Here is a 21,887-nt window from a genome sequence, read left to right as displayed (position 1 = left end):
TATGAGGCCTTAGAGGCTTAGACATTGAAATAAAAAATTTAGGGGAAGTGTCAAAGTCGAGTTTCCAAAATTAGCTTAAAGTCCACATAGATAGAGGAAAAATGATTTCGCAAAGATACTCTGTAATTTATTTAGCGCTAGTACGAGAGTCGTTTATATTCAAAAGGACTAAATTGTAACATACTTTTATTATTTTGGAAGGAACCCGTAATTTTTCAAAATAAAAGAGATAACATCTCTGAGAGTAAAATTTAAATATTTCCCAGGCAACTACAATTAAACTTCTCTTAAAGAAAGAAAGTATAGTTTACCCTTTATTTTTTTAAAAAAAATTACATTAGAGGTGCTATCCTTGTTTATGGAGGTACCAACTTCTCAACCATAACTAAAAAAAAAAAGCATGTAATTTGAGTTTAAATTGCTTCTAGCATCACATTTTCCTTCTTATTATCCAATTCTAAAACAAACGTAAGAGGAATACGGTTTTTCATTTTTAAAAATACCACTTTTCCATTTGTATCATTCTAAAAATTATAAAAATACTACCAGAACAACCGCGCAGTGCTCTAGCAGATGAAAGTTGGTTACATGGATTAGTCGACACTAGGACTCTCAAATCTAAAATTTCCCAACAAAACATTTTAAAAAGTTGTACCCTGACATTAAATCAAAATTAAATCCTTAAATTTATCTTCCATACTTAGATGACAATTAAATCCCGATATCAGCTGAACTAGGATAAGAACAAAAGTCCAAGTATCAATGCAGTCCATGTGTCCAACTGATAAACTAAAATGGACAATATAGATGAGCATCGCTACAATTGATTGTTGTACCACCCAAGAGGCACAAAGATGAAGATTATGGTTCTATCATGTTAAAAAAGACTTCTCATTCTTCATCAGAGCTTGAGCCTTCTGCAGCTTGACCATGTTTATTCACGGTGCCATTGGCAGCTTGATGCTTATTTTTTGAGTTATCATCTTCTTCATCTTCACTGTACTCACTCTCATAGTCCTCCTCGTACTCTCCATCCTCATTGTCCTCGTCCTCCTCAACTCCATCCTCCATGATAGGTCCTTCTTCAGCCAAAGTAGCACCCCTGCTGCCGGCCCGAGTCCGTTTCAAAACTTTGAGCTTTAAACTTGTCTTCCTGTCACAGCCCAACCAAGAGTCACACAAACAATAGCAAGTCAAACTGAAGTTACCCTCTGATGGGGCTTGGAACTTGCCCATTACCAATCTAGACCCCCCCTTCACCTTCCCAACTGCTTCTGCAACTGCCCTACTGGTCTCCTTCACATTTGCTCCTGACCCCTCCATGGATTCCTCAATTGCCTTAGATGCAGCTGTTACAGCAGCAGCTTCATCCATGAAACTAACCTTCTGAGAAAACCATACATTATTTGAAACAGAATCCGCAAGCAAAAACCAAAAATTTTCTTCCTTGTGAAATGGGTAGTAGGGGGCATGCGGAAGGGCACCGATCAGGCCATTACCCCTTTTAATATTTATCCAAGCATGGATAGTAACAATATCACCCTCTTGTATACCCTCTTCGCCTTCAGTCTCACAAGTTACCTCAAGTATCAAGGAAGGCATCATATCCAGTACCATCTCAATGTCTTGCACTTCAGCAGAAGATAACCCAGCTGTTTGAATAAGCAGGTCAGCTCGCTCCTGCAGGTCCATGTCATGAAGTTCCTGAAATGTTCTAACCTTCTGCATATCAAGAAGGAAAATACTTAGGTCCAACACGCATGGTATGGGGAGAAAAACTGAAATTTAACATCCGAATTTTAAACAGTCAACAGTAGTCGCTATACACAACTTTTGTTATTAGATAAACTTAAATGTACGGTTTTTAGATTAATGGGTCTCTAGAAGTTTTATGTTTAGGAATTAATGTTGGTTAAGTGTTATGGGGGTTTGGTTTTGATATTTGTTAAATGGCTGTAAGTTTTCTACGGTTTATGTTTTATTGCGTTTAATAGCTTTTAATAGGTGTTTAAGTTATTTTTAGCAAGCTACCATATAAGGAGATGTAATCGTCATAGAAAGTACAGAGCAAGAAAAGAGAGTTTGATAATAAAGAAAAACTTTCGTAGATTATTCGTTTGGTTGTCTCTTGCATCTGTGTGTTGATACCTTAACAAATTGGTATCAGAGCTATGGAAAGGGGGAGTGATATGGCACTACCTAAGTTGACGAAGGAGAACTACGAGAATTGGTGCATCCAGATGAAGGCTCTTCTCGGATCCCAGGACGCTTGGGAGAATGTTCAAGCAGGTTTTGTAGAACCACAGGACACTGGAGGCTATTCGGCGGCTCAAACTAAAACGTTGAAAGAGACGCGTGCAAAGGACAAGCTGGCGTTATTCATGCTCTTCCGAGCTGTGGACGAATCCGGGTTCGAGAAGATAGCAAATTGTGAGACCTCAAAGGCAGCCTGGGACACCTTGGCAAATGTCTATAGAGGAGCTGACCGGGTTAAACAAGTCCGGCTTCAAACCCTTCGTGCCGAGTTGGAGGGAATAAAGATGAAGGACACGGAAGGAGTATCCGGGTTCGTTGCCCGGGTTCAGGGAGTTGTGAACCAGTTGAAACGGAATGGAGAAGTTATACCTGACACCAGAGTGGTGGAGAAAATCCTGAGATCTTTGACAGACCAGTTCGAAAACGTGGTTTGTGCGATAGAGGAGTCCAAGGATCTGTCTACACTCACTATTGATGAGTTGGCGGGTACTCTTGAAGCGCATGAACAAAGAAAGAAGAAGAAGGAGGAGACTCTTGAACAAGCGCTTCAGACCAAAGCAACAATTAAAGATGAGAAGGTTCTCTATTCTCAAAACTTTCGAGGTAGAGGACGTGGCCGCGGTGGACGAGGTACTAGCTGTGGTGGTAGGGGCCGAGGCCGAAGTCAAGAAGGTTGTAATGATGAGGTAGGACAATCAAGTCAACAGAACTGGCGTGGAAGAGGACGGGGTCGTCGAGGAGGTCGGTCACATTATTCAAACATTGAATGCTACAAGTGTGGCAAGTATGGTCACTATTCAAAAGATTGTAACTCGGACAAATGTTACAATTGTGGCAAGGTTGGACATTTTGCAAGAGAATGCAGAGAAGAGAAAAGGGTGGAGGAGACATCTAACCTAGCCACAGAAGGCGAGATGAAGGATGGTGTCTTGTTAATGACACACAGTGAAGGAAGGTCAGACGATGACATGGAGTGGTATCTTGACACGGGTGCGAGCAACCACATGTGCGGACATAAGCACTTATTCAAGGAGATGAGAAAGGTGGAAACCGGACATGTTTCATTCGGGGATGCCTCGAAGGTTGAGGTAAAAGGCCGAGGTACGATTTGTTTTTTACAAAAGGACGGGTTAATTGGCTCAATTCGAGATGTGTACTATGTACCCGACCTAAAAAGCAATATTTTAAGCATGGGTCAATTGATGGAGAAAGGTTACTCGGTTATTATGAAAGACCGGGTATTGTATTTGAAAGATGAGCGAGGTCGGGTGATAGTTCGAGTTCAAATGGGTAAGAATCGTATGTATAAACTGAATTTGAAATGTGTATAGGTTGAATGTTTACAAGCCGAGGTAGAAGATAAGGCGTCACTGTGGCATCTCCGGTTTGGTCACCTACATTATGGTGGTCTAACCGAGTTGGCAAAGAAGAAAATGGTGGACGGGTTACCTGACATAAACTTTGAAGGAAAATTTTGTGAGAGTTGTGTACTCGGCAAGCATGCCAGGACTACGTTTCAGAAGACGGCAAGGTTTCGGGCTAAGCAACCTCTGGAATTAATACATACCGACTTGTGTGGACCCATCAATCCGGGTTCTTTTAGCGGTAAGAAGTATTTTCTCTCTTTTATTGATGATTTCTCACGGAAAACTTGGGTCTATTTTCTGAAGGAGAAGTCCGAGGTGTTTGATGTGTTCAAAAAGTTCAAGGTGATGATTGAGAAGGCAACAGGAAGCTATATCAAATCGGTGCGTTCTGACCGAGGTGGGGAATATACCTCGACAGAATTTCTGACATTTTGTGAGGAACAGGGGATAAGGAGGTTTCTAACAGCACCATACTCACCACAACAGAACGGTGTGGCTGAAAGGAAGAACCGAACTATTCTTGACATGGTTCGGTCAATGCTCAAAAACAAGAAGATGCCGAAGGAGTTTTGGGCGGAAGCTGTGCAGTGTACTGTGTATGTGCAGAACCGATGTCCACATTCGAGTTTAGATGACAAAACACCACAAGAAGCTTGGAGCGGTCAAAAGCGATCAGTGGAACATCTTAGAGTATTTGGTAGTGTGGCCTATGCACACGTACCAGACCAGCTCAGAACTAAGCTCGAGGACAAAAGCAGGAAATATGTTTTTGTGGGATATGATGAAAAAACAAAGGGGTATAAGCTGTTTGACCCCGTCAACGAGAAGGTTGTAGTGAGCCGAGATGTAAGGTTTAATGAAGCAAATGAGTGGGACTGGAGCAATTCATCCGAGGTGAATTTTGAAGGCAGAATCTCAACACAAAATATCAACCCGGCAAGCCCTGAAGTTTCTGATGATGAAGACGAGGTACGACAACCCAGGATGCGGAGCATACAGGACATATATGAGTCAACAAGTGAGGTACATTTTGTTTGTCTTCTTGCAGACTCTGAAAACATAAGTTTTGAAGAAGCCATCTGAGATAAGAAATGGCAAGATGCCATGGATGAGGAGATAGAAGCCATTGACCGAAATAACACATGGGAGGTAGCTCTGCCATTGACCGAAATAACACATGGGAGTTAGCCGAGCTACCAAACGGAAGTCGGCCCATTGGAGTGAAGTGGGTGTTCAAGAAGAAGATGAATGCTAAAGGGGAGATAGAACGAAATAAAGCTCGGCTAGTTGCAAAAGGTTATAAGCAGAAGGCTGGAATTGACTATGACGAGGTGTTTTCCCCTGTTACAAGGATGGAGACAATTCGGCTACTCATCTCACAGGCTGCTCAATACAGGTGGCCAATACATCAAATGGATGTAAAGTCGGCATTTCTGAATGGTGTTCTTGAAGAAGAAGTCTATGTGGAACAACCGCCGGGCTACATGAAGGCAGGAGAAGAGAAGAAGGTGCTGAGATTGAAGAAAGCACTTTACGGGTTGAAGCAAGCACCACGGGCATGGAATGCTCGTATTGACAAATATTTCAAGGAGAATGGACTTGAACAATGTCCATATGAACACGTTGTTTATGTTAAGAAAAATAGAGGAGACTTGTTAATTGTAGCTCTTTATGTTGACGATCTCATTTTTATGGGAAACAATGCCAAGATGATACAAGAGTTCAAGAGCACAATGACAAGAGAATTCGAAATGACAGATCTTGGTCTGATGAAATATTTTCTTGGTCTGGAAGTCAGACAAGACAACTCGGGTATCTTTGTCTCTCAAGAGGCATATGCAAAGGAGATTCTCAAAAGATTTAAGATGGCAGATTGCAAGCCGGTTTCAACTCCTATGGAACCCGGTTCAAAACTCTCAAAGTATGATGGTGGAGATCTAGTTGATGCAAGCAAATACAGAAGCTTGGTGGGAAGCCTACGCTATCTCACATGCACGAGGCCGGATATCTCGTTGAGTGTCGGCGTAGTAAGTCGGTTCATGGAGGAGCCAAGATACACACATTGGAAGGCGGTAAAGAGAATTTTGAGGTATGTTCAAGGTACAATTTCACACGGGTTACACTACCCGAGTTCAGCAAAACACAAGTTGATTGGATACTCTGACAGTGATTGGTGTGGAGACGTAGATGATCGAAAGAGCACGGCTGGTTATGTGTTTTTCATGGGCAACACGGCATTCACTTGGATTTCGAAGAAGCAACCCATTGTAACCTTGTCTACCTGTGAAGCTGAATATGTAGCAGCATCTTGGTGTGTTTGTCATGCAGTATGGCTTAGGAATTTACTAAGCAAGTTGGAGGAAAAACAAGTCGGCCCAACCGAGATTCGAGTTGATAACAAGTCGGCTATAGAGTTAGCCAAGAACCCGGTGAATCATGAGAGAAGCAAGCATATTGACGTCCGATTTCACTTCATCCGGGATCAAGTAAAGGAAGGAAATGTGGAGTTAACACACGTGACCAGTCAAGAGCAAGTCGGGGACATTTTCACAAAGCCACTGCCGACGTTGCTGCTCAACAATTGCAAGAAGATGCTTGGGATGAGAGATGGAAGAAGCATTTAAGTTTATGGAGGAGTGTTATTAGATAAACTTAAATGTACGGTTTTTAGATTAATGGGTCTCTAGAAGTTTTATGTTTAGGAATTAATGTTGGTTAAGTGTTATGGGGGTTTGGTTTTGATATTTGTTAAATGGCTGTAAGTTTTCTACGGTTTATGTTTTATTGCGTTTAATAGCTTTTAATAGGTGTTTAAGTTATTTTTAGCAAGCTACCATATAAGGAGATGTAATCGTCATAGAAAGTACAGAGCAAGAAAAGAGAGTTTGATAATAAAGAAAAACTTTCGTAGATTATTCGTTTGGTTGTCTCTTGCATCTGTGTGTTGATACCTTAACAACTTTGAGCTAATTGTGCAGAACAGAGATAGCTCAGCCGTTTCTAAAATTAGATCAGTAATTTCATAGAACTAGTAATTCAGCCACTGAATCCTATCCAAAATTAATATGAAAGCCATATGAATAATGTCCATTTGTCAATCTTGGGAACACTTTGCATAAATCAAATTTCTATTGAACTGAATCTGTAGAAAATCAGAATTCAATAATGTTTCCGTTTTTATTTCCTATTAATTAGGATTGATTATGATTGATTAGGATTGATTGTGATTGATTAGAATTGATTGTGATTGGGATTGATTAGTCATCGCTTAGTCATTCTTATTCTTTTCAATATGGTATCAAGAGCGGGTTCGTTCCTACCCTAATTCAAATCTGAAATAACCATCCAAACACTTCCATCACCGTCAAACACCTCCTTGAATCTGTCCAACACAGAAACCTAGTCTACTGACCTCCGATCAAGAAAGTGAGGTGACCATTCGACTCAGAAGGATCCGACGAGTCGACCGCCGCTGGACCCATCGCCGTCATCCACCGCACGCGCCGCCTTCCCGACGTCTTTTTCCGCCGCGACTTGCACAGACCTTCTCGCCGGCTTTTCCCCTTCCTGTTCCAGAGGTCAGATCAAAAATTTACAAAACTTGATTTTTCATCAATGGTCAACCCTTCTCTTTCTATTCATGGCTTCCTCAAAACACTCTTCCGCCTCCTCATCTGCCCCAAATTCTCAGTCCTCTGGAGACAACTTAGGTTTGCAGATCACCAATCACCGGTTGAACGGTAAGAATTTTCTGCAATGGTTTCAATCAGTTAAGTTGGTCATCCGGGCAAAGGGTAAGATGGGCTATCTTGAGGGAAAAATTAAGAAACCTACTGAGAATTCTCCTGATTATGACGATTGGGAGATTAATAATTCCTTGGTCATGGCTTGGCTGACTAATTCCATGGAACCACAGATTGGCCAAACCTATCTGTTCTTTGATACTGCCAAGGAAATTTGGGATGCTGTTCAACAGAATTACTCCGATCCGGAGAATACCTCTCAAGTTTTTGAACTGAGAAATAAGTTGAGAGACTTTCGTCAAAGGGGTATGACTGTTACTGAATATTTTACTGCACTAACGAATTTATGGCAGGAATTGGATCTTTATTATGCATCTGATCTTAAGGGATTGGAAGCTAATACCCAATTTAAAAAACACTTGGAGAAGGAAAGACTGTATGATTTCCTTGCCGGACTCAACCGAGATCTTGATGAGGTTCGTGGTCGAATATTGGGGCAGCGACCGTTACCTTCACTTGCTGACGCCTTTGCTGAAGCTCGTCGAGAAGCCAGTAGACGGAGAGTTATGCTGGGAGAAAAAGAGTCGCTTGATAAGTCTGATGATATGTCTGCATTAGCTGCCAACTGTACTATTGACCGTTCTTCCGGAGAATCAAAACGGGATGGTCGTCCATGGTGCACCCACTGCAATAAAATTGGTCATACCCGTGAGAAATGTTGGGAAATCCACGGAAAACCTGCAAATTGGAAGCCCAAAGGACAAAATAAAGGTCGTGCATATCAGGTCTCTACTGATGACAAGGTTGATGAGTCTCATGCATCCTCTGACTCTGATGGTGTCTTTCTTAGCAAGACTCAGTTTGAACAACTTCAGAGACTTTTGACTCAACCTCCTAAGGCCACTAGTCATGTGGTCCAGCAAGGTACAGCTTTCCATGTTGATAGTCAAAATCATTGGATCCTTGATTCTGGAGCCTCTGATCATATGACAGGTAATCTTGGCTTGTTTTGTTCATACACTCCATATTCTGAACCTTCTCGGGTCAAGATCGCCGATGGCAGTTTTTCCCAGATTGCGGGCACGGAACCATTAAACTTTCTGAGCTGATTACTTTGACATCAGTTCTTTATGTTCCTTCTCTGACTTGTAATCTCATTTCCACTAGCAAGCTCACCTCTGAATTGCATTGCTTTGCTAAATTCTTTCCACATGGTTGTGTTTTTCAGGAACACGACTCGGAGAGGATTATTCTTTAAAAAGGGGTATAAAAGGACAATTGAAATCTACACTAATGCAGATTGGGCAGGCTCATCAGTAGACAGGAGATCTACCTCAGGCTATTGCACCTATGTGTGGGGAAATCTTGTTGCTTGGAGAAGCAAAAAGCAAACAGTGGTTGCAAGTAGTGCTGAAGCAGAATTTCGAGCTTTAGCTCATGGAGTTTGTGAAGGAATCTGGTTGAGAAGACTTCTTCAAGAGTTGAAGATTTCATATTCCCTACCAATAAAACTATATTGTGACAACAAGGCAGCTGTTAGCATTGCTCAAAATCCTGTGCATCATGATCGAACAAAGCACGTGGAAGTTGATCGTCACTTCATCAAAGAAAAATTAGATGATGGAAGTGTGCGTTTGATATATGTTCCAACCAAAGAGCAAACGGCAGATATCCTTACCAAGGGCACACCGTCCAGCATTCGAAGACTTGATTGGCAAGTTGGGAATGATCAATATTTACCTCCCAACTTGAGGGGGAGTGTAGAAAATCAGAATTCAAACATGTTTCCGTTTTTATTTCCTATTAATTAGGATTGATTATGATTGATTAGGATTGATTGTGATTGATTAGAATTGATTGTGATTAGGATTGGTTAGTTATCGCTTAGTCATTCTTAGCGATTCTTTCTTGTATAAATACTCACTCATGTAATTTATTCAAGATCAATATACAGAAACTTCTTTTCAATATGTCTATAGGAGTAGATGAAGATCAGTCATGGGAACCTACTAATGCCACAGTATTACCTCTACTTTTGGAAACAGGGGGAGCTACAGAATCCTCACCATCAAGAGCCTCCTCAAAATGGGGACAAGTTTATAGCAGGCGAAAGCCTCCTCAAAGTGTGAATAACCCAGAGCCTCTACACTGCCAGGATTCTGAACCATGTTCTAGTTCCAGCACCCCAATACTTGAGTGTCATGGTGAAAATGATCTACACTTGCTCATTGCTCTCAGAAAAGGTACTCGATCTTGTACTACTCATCCTATTTCTAATCATATTTCATATGGAAAGTTGTCCCCAGGGTTTCGTGCTTTTTTTTTATTTTTAATTCCACTTTAAAGCGGGGAACGGTGAGGCTCTGATACCATATAAAGAACCTTGAGATACACCACCCCAAAAGCTAGCTCCAAGGGAAGGCCTTATAAAGGCCATATTAGTTGCTCATCCAATCAATGTGGGACTATATATCTCAACAGAATCCAACAAGTAGCTAACTAGCTACAGTTAGATCCCCAGGGCAAATGTGCATAAAAGGATTGTCAATACCTTAACTCTGATTTGAGGCTCAAGAATTTTAGACCATGTAACTACAGGTAACAGTACAGACAGGAACATTACACCAGGGAAATTTAACCTTTTACATTTGGGAGACAAGAGATCATGTATAATGTTTAACATACCTTGCGGGCCACCTTCTTAATAACAGTCTCACTAATATGTGGCAGCTGCAGAAATGGTGCAATGCCTTCAGGTGATCCACTAGTAGTCTTTCTAGCACTGAGAGGAACAGCCTGCATAGAAGGTCGTAAAACAAGAAAAGAACTTCATATTAAAATTGTTTTATAAAAAGGAAAAGGAAAAAAATTAATTGGTGATCTATTAAGTTACAGTGCTTTGCTAAACAAGACAACGATAACAAACATACAAACATAAAAAAATGGAAATTGAACAATTTAATTCCATATATCATTAAATTAAACCAATAAGATATCCTTTTGACTTTAATTAAGAACATATCAATATGTGCAGCATAGCCCAACTACCTAGTTCTTGAAGAGATGACATTACACAAGAGGCATCACCATAGGAGCCAAAAGATGCTAAAAAAAAAACTTTTGGTTCTCATTTTACTTGTAGGATCTATGATGTCAACCATCACATTTTAAATGCTTTTACGAATAAAAATCTATTAAATAACTAAGTAAAATAGCACGCCTGTAACCCATGTGTAAGTTTCTCCTATAACAGGAGACTTCAAAAAGGAATGGAGGAACTTGATAGAATTTTGACCATCCTTAATTAATGGTCTCATGTATGGCTATTTCCATTTCTATTTTATACTATCATTTTACCAAAGAAAAGAAAATCTGAAAATGTTTAAGTAAAAGTTACAATTAGATTACTCATTACATATAGCAGTAAGCATTTTCTTTGTTGCTCTAATTATCATCAACTAAATATTCTTCTTTTTTTCTTGTGATAAAATGTATAGGGAGAGGGGACATTGCCCCATTCCAAGGTCAAGTCATTGCCCCAAGCCTCAACAAGGGGCTTACAATAGAACTTTAGGATGGCCTATGATGAACCGGAATATTATATTAAAGGAAAATAACGGAGACAAGCTCCTTACAAACACTTCAAAAAAAAAAAAAAAAAAAAAATCACTCCCCGTTAAACCCGACTAATGAGTGTGGGGTGGAGGAAATCTTTATACGCAGCCTTACCCTTGCATAATTGCAAAGAGTCTGTTTCTTGGATTCGAACCCATAACCTTTCCGTCATGAAGGAACAGTTTTACCACTGTTCTGGTTCGCCCCCTAAGCTCCTTACAAACACTAATTGCAGAAAAATAAACCCAAAAGCTCACCCTTAGAACCAACACACCTAGGTTCCAAGAGATCCCCAATTCCCCCAAATATTCACTTAGTTCATGCCTACCTCACTCCACACACTTCCCCTCCTTTTATCCTATTCTCTAAGTATATTCTAGAACAATTCCCTAACTAACTAACTAACTAACTCATTATTAGGCCCATCAATACTCCCCCTCCAACATTCACCTTGTTCTCAAGGTGAAGAGAAACGATTGGTAACGTGAGAGAATCTTCAATCCGGGTCCCATTGTTTGAAGCTTCTTAACCCCATATCCATATGTCTGCTTTGCCACTATAGCGACCCGACCCGCGCACGAATCATCCCTTTTTCCATTCCCTCCAAATTTTGCGGCATTACCTCTTCCTCAAACGCTCCAACTTCGTCTCGTTTTTCTACCTTTTCCTTCAGCGTAAGTCGCCGAAATCTTGATCCCTGCCGCTCGCCGCCATACATCACTTTTGTTGTGCCACCATGCGAAGTAGGGGTGTTCATCAACCGATCCAAACCGATTCAAACCGCAGAAACCGAACCGAAAAATCGATAACCGAATAAACCGAAAACCGAAAAACCGATAACCGAAAAAAAACCGCAAATTTTAATTGGATTGGATCGGTTTTCGGATGGGTTGATGAAAACCGATCCAATCCAAACCGATCCAATATATTAATTCTCCTCTACTTACTTGGTCCTTTCCCCCATCATAGCCCAGAAATTTCTAAACCTAAGACTCATTAACTCATCAACTAAACCCAAGAAAAAATTTAGTCACGTCTCATCAACTATAGTATTGTTTACTGATATTTTTGTATTTCAAAAAATAATAATTTACAAAGCCAATATATACAAAAAATATTATTTGCATAATAATCGTGAAACTAATTTTAGGATATTCAAAAAATCGAAAACCAATCCAATCCAAACCGAAAAAAATTGGATTGGATCGGATCGGATTTAAAAAAAAATCTAAACCGAATGGATGATTACATGATCAAACCTAAGGAATTGGATCGGATGAGTTTTGCTTCCAAAACCGATCCAATCCAGACCGCGAACACCCCTAATGCGAAGACTGGGTCGCAGTCCCACGATCGTTGGAGTTTTGCGTGTTGCCACTTGGGTTGCGTCGCCATTGTTCTGCCATCTCCTGTGCCTGAAGTGCGTGCCACTCTGGTTACCGTCTGCTGCATTATATATCGATGTTCCTTGCGTTGACCCCTGCCCCTCATCTCCTTCATTTGTTGCAGCAGTTCAGCCTTTTGCATGCGAATGGTCATCAGACCCATTTCCTCCCATGTGCATATTTTCCCGCTTGGGCAGAATTTCGTGGGCCTAAGGAGTTGACCCCATTTGACAAATTGGGCCTCACATCTGCAATTACGCCAGCCCATGTAAAGAGAATGGAATGTGTATAGTGTCCATGCCCATTTGACAATCCACTGCTCACAAGCCCGTTGGATAGTCCAACCCAATTGCAAATTGTTTCTCTTTCTTCAACCCTCTAAACTAATGTCTTAATACGTCCCTGATCAGACAATGTATGGAGCCTCTCCTCTGCCCTAATGTCCTTCTTAACGCGTCTAAGCAGTGCCGAAAACAGCTCAATGTGTTCCCCATATTCTGCGACTGTATCCTCCTCTTCTTTATACTTTCCTTCTTTCATTTCTTTTGTTTTTTTTTCTTCTGCAATTTCTTCTTCTTTTTCTTTTTCCTCTTCTCCTTTCTCTTGTTCTGCTTCATCTTCCATTTTTTCCTCCTCTTCTTTTTTTTTTCTGTTTCTTCCAATCTCTGTGCTCGTGTATGACTCTATTCAGCCAAAGCGGGATGACAAATCTCTGGCCTAATTTTCTCTCTCAAAACCATGAGCTCTACTCTCCTCTTTCTCTCCTATTCTTGTGGGTTCATTCCATTTTTCGATGTTCTGCCTCCCACATCACCATTCTCTTCTCCACTGTTTCCAGCATGAGATCGCATTCCAGACCCTTCATCCCTTCGATCTAGTCTTTCCATAAAATACATAACGGTTTCCCTTAGTTGATGAACAGACTCTTCTATTTTCCCCATCTTTTCCTCCATTTGTCCCGTTCGTCGCTCCACAGCTTCCAATCTGTTCTACATTCTTGTAGAAACATAAAGCTCTCCCAAGGATTAGAAGAGCTCTGATACCAAATTGATGGAACCAGAAAATTATATTAAAGGAAAATAATGTTGACAAGCTCCTTACAAAACTAATTACAGAAAAATAAACCCAAAAGCTCACCCTTAGAACCAACACGCCTAGGTTCCAAGAGATCCCCAATTCTCCCAAATATTCACTTAATTCATGCCCACCTCACTTAATTCATGCCCACCTCACTCCACACACTTCCCCTCCTTTTATCCTATTCTCTAAGAATATTCTACAACAATTCCCTAACAAACTAATAACTTGCTCACTTTCAGGCCCATCAGCCTATAAATTAAATATTATTCTTTCATTGCTGTACATAGGTTCTGCCACTGCAACTAGGTAGAACAAAATATAATCATGCTAGTGTGTTACTTAGGAGAAATAAGCAGGTTATCTTTATTTTTTTGATAGAAAGAAAAATATTTTTAAAAAAGAAAGGGAAAATACAAGAGAGTATAAGGGACCCTCCAAAAGAAACCACAAAGCAGAAGGGAAAGAAAAATAAAGCCCCCAACAGGAAACCAGAAAACAAACAAATCTAAAGAAGAAAACAGAAAAAGGAAACACCACAACTACCCCAAAACCCTCCTAGGAAACCCCTCCACCAAACACCTGCAACAAAAGGGAGAAACTAATAACAAAAACACAAAACAACATTCCCTTTAGCCTTCAACAACGAAGACAACTTTAAAAGAAGTAAGCAGGTTATTATCAACATGCATACATGATCATTGGGTAGAGATTAACAATTACAACTTACAAAAAAAATCACAGTAAGGAATAAAATGAATACTATCCCACAGAATATGGTAGGTATAGTGAGACTAATCTGTAACTTAATTTGACATGGAAGACAAGTTGCTTAATATTAAACATATGGAAAGGTGCAATTGGAGGAAATAAAAATGACTGAGTTGCTGCAAATTATATTTAGCTTCAAACTTAGATTCATCACCTGGATGATACATTGAGAAAGCTCAACAACACCAATTGCAGGCCTCAGCCACCCATGCCCCTGAGCATTGCGTGGTATAACTGCCATCTTTTACAGAAAGTAGAGCATTAAAGGATGTATGAAATGAAAATATCACAGATTCATGACAATCAATCCAGAAGCAGATATATAATATCCATCATATAAGAGAACGATGACAAGCAAAACTAGATGACCACGATGTCCTACCAGTTTGTATGATATGCATGCTTAATCTTACATGCTAGGTATGATCTTAGTTTTGGTACTGTAAATCTCAGCAGTCCAGTAATCCTACTTTTTTATATTTGCATAAGGAAAATCCTAGCAGCTATCAAAACATTTTGTAAAAATGCACACAACTAGCTTCGAAGAGAAGTGCTGTTTGGTCAGTATTTTTTATTTATTTAGTTAAAAATATTTGTCAGGAGAAGTGAGTGTTTATATTTTTGTCAAGTCATTTATGACAGAGTTCATGAATAGGGTTTTGTTACTCTTTGCATAAACCTGTCAATAACAGAAACCACTTATCTCATAAAATTAGTTATCACCATTCACCACAATTCAGTTCCCTTTCATGATATACAACCTTGTTCCAATGCACTCGTATAGGGGCAAACTGAATATCTTTCACATGTTTACTTGAGGTGTCTACAATAAACTTATGTGATAGAACTAGATCAAATCTCAAAGAATTTAAGGGAAGAAATCTTATGCTATTTCACTGTAATTACTGATATTAATGTGATAATAGTACAAAGTATGGTATGTTTACGCACAAAAATGAGAAAGAACAGATAATAGGGGCATTCAAGAGTCCTTGACTCTCCCAAATCCAATATTCAGATATTCTTGCTTACCCCTTCACTCTTCTCCCCCTCTTTTTTTATCATTTCTGTTGCAACTCATTTTCCCTCCTAAACTTAGGCACACCCATTCCTTGCCTAGAACTCTAATCCCCTGCAAGTCCACATAGTGTACACCTTGGTGATAGGTGATTTCCTAACATGTTGCTTCTACCAAAAAACAATATCCATTCTTCTAAAATGGAGTTTTAATGAAATCCACCTCAGCAATTAACTTCTTTCTATCACAGTATGACTAATTTTTCCCCAAGTTACGTGCACAGAGAAAAAAAAAATTTAGCATTTAATATATAATCCACAGATACTCTGGGTGTTCATACAGTAAGTTGTCCGTAGGACACCAACAATGTTTTGCATCTTCCACGCAAAAAACTCAAGTTTGACAAGTGTCTAAGACTCAACAAAAATATAAACCCTCAAGTTGGACCCCAAGCATGAGCCCATACAGGAGAGGATTCTGTTTAATATTTGGGTAATTTCAAAGAATTTAGTGTTCCAACATTTTTTTATCGATGTATATTATGTATAATGACTGCAATTTTCAAAGACAGTGCAGACTTAAAAAAGCATGAGCATTGAGTCTACCGAGATACATAAGATTGAATAGCAAGTCTGGTAAAAAAAGCATGAGAATTGAGTCTACCGAGATACATAAGATTGAATAGTAAGTCAGTCACCTTCATTAATTCTTCAAGAAGGCGGGGTGCTGTTTCTAAAATTCGTCTGAAATCACTTTGTAAAGATGGAGACAAGGCTGCAAATTCACGGGTCAACTGAGCTTGAACTAACAGCTCTGTCTGAAAGAAAATAGCATACATGTGAGAACATAAAGGGCTATGAGAAATCAGAATAGAACACTTATGTACCCCTCACCCCCCCCACACACAAAAAAAAAACACTTTATTTAGCTTATCCATACAAGAAGATACCTTAACCAGTGCAGGATGCTGCTTCCAAAACTTTGCCTGCTCCTGCTTAATGTTCTTGAGGTCAAGGTTCAACTCACTCCTTACTAACATGAAAAGCTTCTGAAGAGGTTCATCGTCAGTCCTACGAACTGGAATCTCCATATATTCAGCAGCCTTTATGAAGACATCCATGACTTTGCTGTACAACATAATAGCCACAAATTAAAAAAACCCAAACACTTAAGTATACAAAATAGCTGTTGTATAAATGAAAAGAAAGGGGGGAAGGGAGGGGGGGGGGGACTCAATTTTCAATCTATTAAAATATGATATTCCCAAATACCATTATCCTTACCAGTAGTATCATAAAATGGGTTGAATAAAATAACCTGTCATTTTACTGTTTTCTCTTCAGTCTCTGCTAAATAATTTTTACAATCCCAATATTTCATCAATTCTTGTAGAGTAAACAATCTTGTAAAATTAGTATTGAAAGGGATTTAAAAATCTAAACTTGTTTTGCACAAATATCGATTTTGCTAACCAACACATATTCACATGCTGATATTTCTCATTGAACTTCAAGCTAATTCAAAAATATAATAAACATACACCACCAACAAAAGCTAATGAATGGAAATATTCAAGGCCGACAGCAAAAAAATTTGTTCTCTATATACTCAGAATTATTATGAGATTAAAAAATTGCAGGAGCTTAACTAGAACAAAGATAAACAATGAACATACTTGGGGGCCAAAGAAGGCTTCATGAGATAATAGTAAGTGGAAAGTGTTTGATGCATCACATAGTTTCCTGTATACTTTGACGATCTGGAGAGATAAACAACAGCAACGACCAATGGCAAGAGAATACACACACCAACAATCCAAAGTAGAAGTATTCCACCAGATGCCCCATCAATATTTAGCAGGAATTGAGGAAGAGCTATACCCATTTGAAATCCCTACAAAAAAAAATATTATGCATATTTAACTAGCACTAGAACAAAAGGACAACAAGACATTGAGCACTTTGCCATAACATTTTTTTTTCCTACCTGCCTGCCATCAGGATGGCCATATTTTTCATAATTTTCACGAGCTGTTGCATCAGTCAGAGCTTGATAAGCCTTTGCAATGTACTCAACAAAGTACTTGTGTGCCTCTGAAATCAAAGGAATAAAAAAATTGTCAGTAACATGGCTAATAGCAGAAAGCACACATTCTTGCAAACATCAAAGTTTGCAACTATATGAAACATATATTAAATAACTGAAACACCTTCAACCTGGATCTGGATTTTTATCTGGATGGTATTGGATAGAAAGTCTCCTATATTTTTTCTTTATTTCAGACTCTGGCGCTCCAGGCTCTAATCCGAGAATACTAAATGGATCAAAAACTTGAATCTGAATAAAATTTACAGGAGAAATTTCAGAACGTGCATAATTTGAACATTCAGCCGATAAGTAAAATGTTCTACAATAAACGCAAGATCCTTCAACACTAAATTCATATCATGCAGTGGAATGGCAGAATTCATTTTAAGTTTTACTTGTTTACCTCACGACTCATAGTCTTTATGTAATAAACCAGAATAATCATAACCACCCAAAGCAGTAACAATGTCAGGTTACTATATGTTGAGACATTGGAAATCTACAAAATCAGAAGGAAAAATGAGAGGTAATAACGGAATTAGATTCAATATCACAAGTATAAGTAAATAACTATTCTATAATTAAAAAAGAAATACACATAGCAGAAAATGATCTCACCTTCTTAAATATCGATTTACGATACTTCCCTGATCGTGAGCATTCAGAGCACTGACAGTGGATGCTCTTTGATTTTTTAGCAGCAGCACGACATAACTTTGTTATTGTATATGGCACTATAGGGATGGCCATTATTGTCAATATGAATATTGGGAACAGTGCACTATTCTCCTCTGAAGCAGCCATCCTTACCTTCTGTACCCAACAACCTTATACAAGATTAAGAGACCTGTAAAGGCGACTCTTGTTACTGCTCATAACTCAATCTCTAAACATAATCTTTCAGCAGAAAAATAGCAATTAAGAAATAATGCACAGAAACACAAGAATCAGAACAGAAAAAAAAAAGTTCCTGCAGCATTCAGTCTCATGGAAACCCCAATCTAAGTTTCTACATACAAATTTTGAAAAACGTGAATTTTTTCCAGGGGAAAACACAAATCATCAAATTCAAATTGAAAACAGCTCCAAATACCCCTTGCCCAGCCAGAATTAAGGATATTAAACACACACACACAGAGAGACACACACAAAGCAGCTTCAGTTTCAGTTAAAGACTAATATAAGGTTCAGACAGTTTAACCGTTGAATTTCATTGGATTTAATAGTAGTACAAAGTGCTGAGATTCAGAATCACAAAAAAAAATATTAAAAAAAAAAAATTGGGAAACCCTGAGCAAAAATTCGCAAGAGTAGAGGGCAAATGCAATTGAAACCAAATCCAGTTGAAAATTCAACAATGAAATTGAAACACAATGGAATGAAGGAGATCGAGATAATAGCAACGCAGTGGAATTGAAAAAATGAGAGATGAAAGAGTAGAGAGAGACCTTTGAGGTCAACTTCAACGGAAAAGGGAAATCGAAGTAGAAGGAACCTTGGAATTCAGAAAATGAGATGAGATCGCGGAAGAGATAGATAATTAAATTAAATTAAAATAATAAATTATTATTTTGTTGATTTGGTTACCTTACGAGTTACTGTTACGCTTCTTCTCTGCGTGATGGTGATGTGTGTGTATCTCTCTCTTTCTCTCTGCTTCGGCCCTTAAACCCTTCGCCCACTTGCACTGCTCTTTGTATCGGCCCACACCAGAAACCCCCCAAAACCGACTTAATGTATAAAACTCACATCACATGTTTTTTTTTTCCAATTACCATATTAAGCTATAAAATACGGATTAGTTTAAAGTTAGTGATTTTTTTTGGTAGATAGTGGAATTAGATAACGCTATCCCACCAGAGTTAGGAAATACTCCCAGTTCTTTGAGAATTTTTGAATTATATATTATCCATCAACAAAGTTGTATTTATTATAATTTAGTCTAAGGATATCATCATGTTAATTTATTAAAATTTAAAAGTGAATGTATCTTTAATTGCTCAATTTAAAGACGAAATCTGTTTAAATGATCTTTTTCTATAATGCCATATGACTAATTTTAGAATATTTGATAGGATCTAGAAAATTAATCAAACAAAAATTTTCTATTAAAATGTGAAAATGATAAAATCATGAAAAGGAAAAAAGAACAAAAAAAATATCACTTTATGTAAAAACCTTACCACTAGAGAGTGACTCGTATTATAAAAACAATGACAAGTTATGATGTGCATTAACCCGAATGCTAGAGTGTTAAGGGCGTTTGGTACATGGTATTTTGTAAGATTTTTGAAAAATTGAATTTTTTTAAATTTTTAATTTTTGAATATTATTATAAACTGAATGTTTTTATCATATTTCTGAAAATTAAGATTCTCGGATAAAAAAAAATCTCCTCTGACAAACGCCGCCTAGTTTCGCTTAATTTTCCTTCACACAACATCAACCATCACCTTTCCTTTAGTTCCTCATCTCTCTTTGATTTTTTCATCATTGTCTAAGTGAGATTTTTTGAAGTAAAATTATGTGGAACAAACATGTCCCTGTACGTTGGTGCCTTTACGATGCACCACTTGAATCATGGGTGCACCGAGAGATCCTTATTTTTCCTTGTTAAAGTAAGTTCTAGTAATTTATAGAATGGTCAATTTCTTATTTTTGCAGTGGAGTCCTGTTACAAATGAGTTTTTGCATTCTAGCCCCTAAGAAAAATTTTGACCTATGTATTCGAAATATGCAGGGTGGGAGAAGTGAGTTCATATTAAATCACTAATCCTAAGGCAGAATTTTAGAAATCCTATGCAATGGTGCTCTTTCTCTCTCAAGGGGTGTTTGGTTGAGGATAATTTTTTTAAATACTAGAAAAATAGAATTGATAGGGAAATGGTAAGAAAGTGAGATAGATAGGAAAATGTAAAAAAAAATTGTTTGGTGGGAAAAAAATTTACTGGAAAAATTAGGTAACTTTTAGAAAATGTATGTTTGGTTGGAGGTAAGATATAGATGGGAAAATAATCTGAAATGACAAAAATACCCCTGAGTTTAAATCCTATCTTCACTCTCTTGCCTTTTGAGAGGGTATAAAGGGTATGAAAATTTTCGATGAACAATGCTTTTCTCAGCTTTTAACAAATACTAGGGGTGGCAAAAATGGTGGGGTTGGCTCGTAACCCGCACAAAACGAGCCGGGTTGGGTTGGCAAAAATGAGCTGACAGCTCGATTTAGCCCGACCCGAGCCAACCCGGGCTCAAACGAGCCAGCTCGCGGGTTGAACGAGCCAGCTCGCGGGTTACTTTTTTTTTTTTTTTATAAAATACAATGGAATTTACTGATGGATTCTCCACTGATGGACTTTACTATATTGGTCGCTTTTGCAGGTCTTTTTTTTCATGATTGGCTTTTGAGTCTAGATGCTTATCGTTGAAATATATAATGGATTTCTTTTATTTTTTATTTTTTGGCTTTATATACGTTTTATGGTTATCGTGAGTTAGAGTGATTCAGAAAATCATAATAACTGACTCCTGTGATTCGTGGAGTGGTTTGTGTTTCATTTAATGTTTTTGGATTTTGTAAACTACTCTACTTGTAGTTAGACTGCAAAATACAATAATTTTATACAGGATAACAAACCACAAAAATTAAATTTTTTGAGCAACCCGCGAGACAACCCGCGAGCCAATATTTTGAGCTAACCAACCCGCGAGCCAACCCACTAGCATCATTTCGAGCTAACTCGCGAGTTTTTTTTTAGCCAACCCGTGAGCTTTTTTACGAGCCAACCCGCGAGCTGATTATCGAGCCAACCCTAACCCGGCTCGGGTCGAGCCGGGTTGAGTTTTCTGGCTCGTTTTTTTTTTCGAGCCAACCCGACCCATTTTTTTCGGGCTGAATGCGGGTTGGGCCGGGTTGGCCCGTTTTGCCAACCCTAACAAATACCCACCTCAGAAAACGCATTCTAAACAGTAAGGAAGCCATGCAAATTGAATAGCTGGCTTTCTGAGTAAATTTCTTTCAACCAAACAAGACATTTCAAAAAGCCTTGTTGCATTTGCATAGGAAACCTGTAAAAAGAGGCTAGCCAAACGCCCCCTCAAGATTTTCTTGCACCGTAAGTGTAACCTACAAGGATGCTAACAAGCTTGGTTCCTTTTCCTTTCCTTGTGAATCCTTATGACACAACTCCTGTATGAACGACAACTCATCCATGATGACGAAGGACAACTAAATAATGAACACGATGACGATGATTCATCTATAAGGACAAGATAACAAAGTGCGCTTCGCATTCTTCAATGTGCTACAATAGAAGCTGAGCTTCAGAACGTTGACGTTTCAGTTCTTGACTATTTTTGCCTATTCTTATGAATGTAACCAAACATGAAATTTTGTAATTTCTCTTATTATAATGGCTAACATTTTGAATTACTGGTGAATATTTAAAATTCTTTGAAATCCGATATTTTTTATTCTAAACACAGGGTTAGGGATCAATTTCTAATATCAAATGCCTTTTTTTGCAAATACATTTCCATCAAATTACCTTCTTTTCGTGTATCATTTTGC

The 21,887-nt window shown here is 38.6% G+C and overlaps 1 protein-coding gene across 3 annotated transcripts; it reads right to left on the bottom strand.

Moving 5' to 3' along the window:
- Window positions 1-559: 559 nt before the first annotated feature.
- LOC133305164 (dnaJ protein ERDJ2A) lies at window positions 560-19,021 on the bottom strand. 3 transcript variants are annotated; one of them, XM_061505294.1, is made up of 12 exons: window positions 18,908-19,017; window positions 18,769-18,815; window positions 17,939-18,167; window positions 17,724-17,819; window positions 17,449-17,569; window positions 17,219-17,325; window positions 16,908-17,125; window positions 16,182-16,359; window positions 15,930-16,049; window positions 14,369-14,455; window positions 10,052-10,162; window positions 560-1,722 (listed from the first exon to the last, which is right to left on the bottom strand). In XM_061505294.1, exons 3-12 carry the CDS (start codon window positions 18,122-18,124, stop codon window positions 892-894), a joined length of 2,055 nt encoding a protein of 684 aa, XP_061361278.1. In that variant the 5' UTR covers window positions 18,125-18,167; window positions 18,769-18,815; window positions 18,908-19,017; the 3' UTR covers window positions 560-891. The 3 variants fall into 3 exon arrangements, with proteins under 3 accessions (XP_061361278.1, XP_061361280.1, XP_061361279.1); XM_061505296.1 differs by having other exon boundaries at window positions 560-1,719; XM_061505295.1 differs by lacking the exon at window positions 18,769-18,815 and having other exon boundaries at window positions 18,908-19,021.
- Window positions 19,022-21,887: the final 2,866 nt, after the last annotated feature.

Source organism: Gastrolobium bilobum, unplaced genomic scaffold, assembly GCF_033153095.1.
Source record: "Gastrolobium bilobum isolate Gb01-03AN ecotype WA unplaced genomic scaffold, APGP_CSIRO_Gbil_v1 utg27305, whole genome shotgun sequence".
Lineage (NCBI taxonomy): Eukaryota > Viridiplantae > Streptophyta > Magnoliopsida > Fabales > Fabaceae > Gastrolobium > Gastrolobium bilobum.
This window is presented reverse-complemented; position numbering and strand designations above follow the sequence as displayed.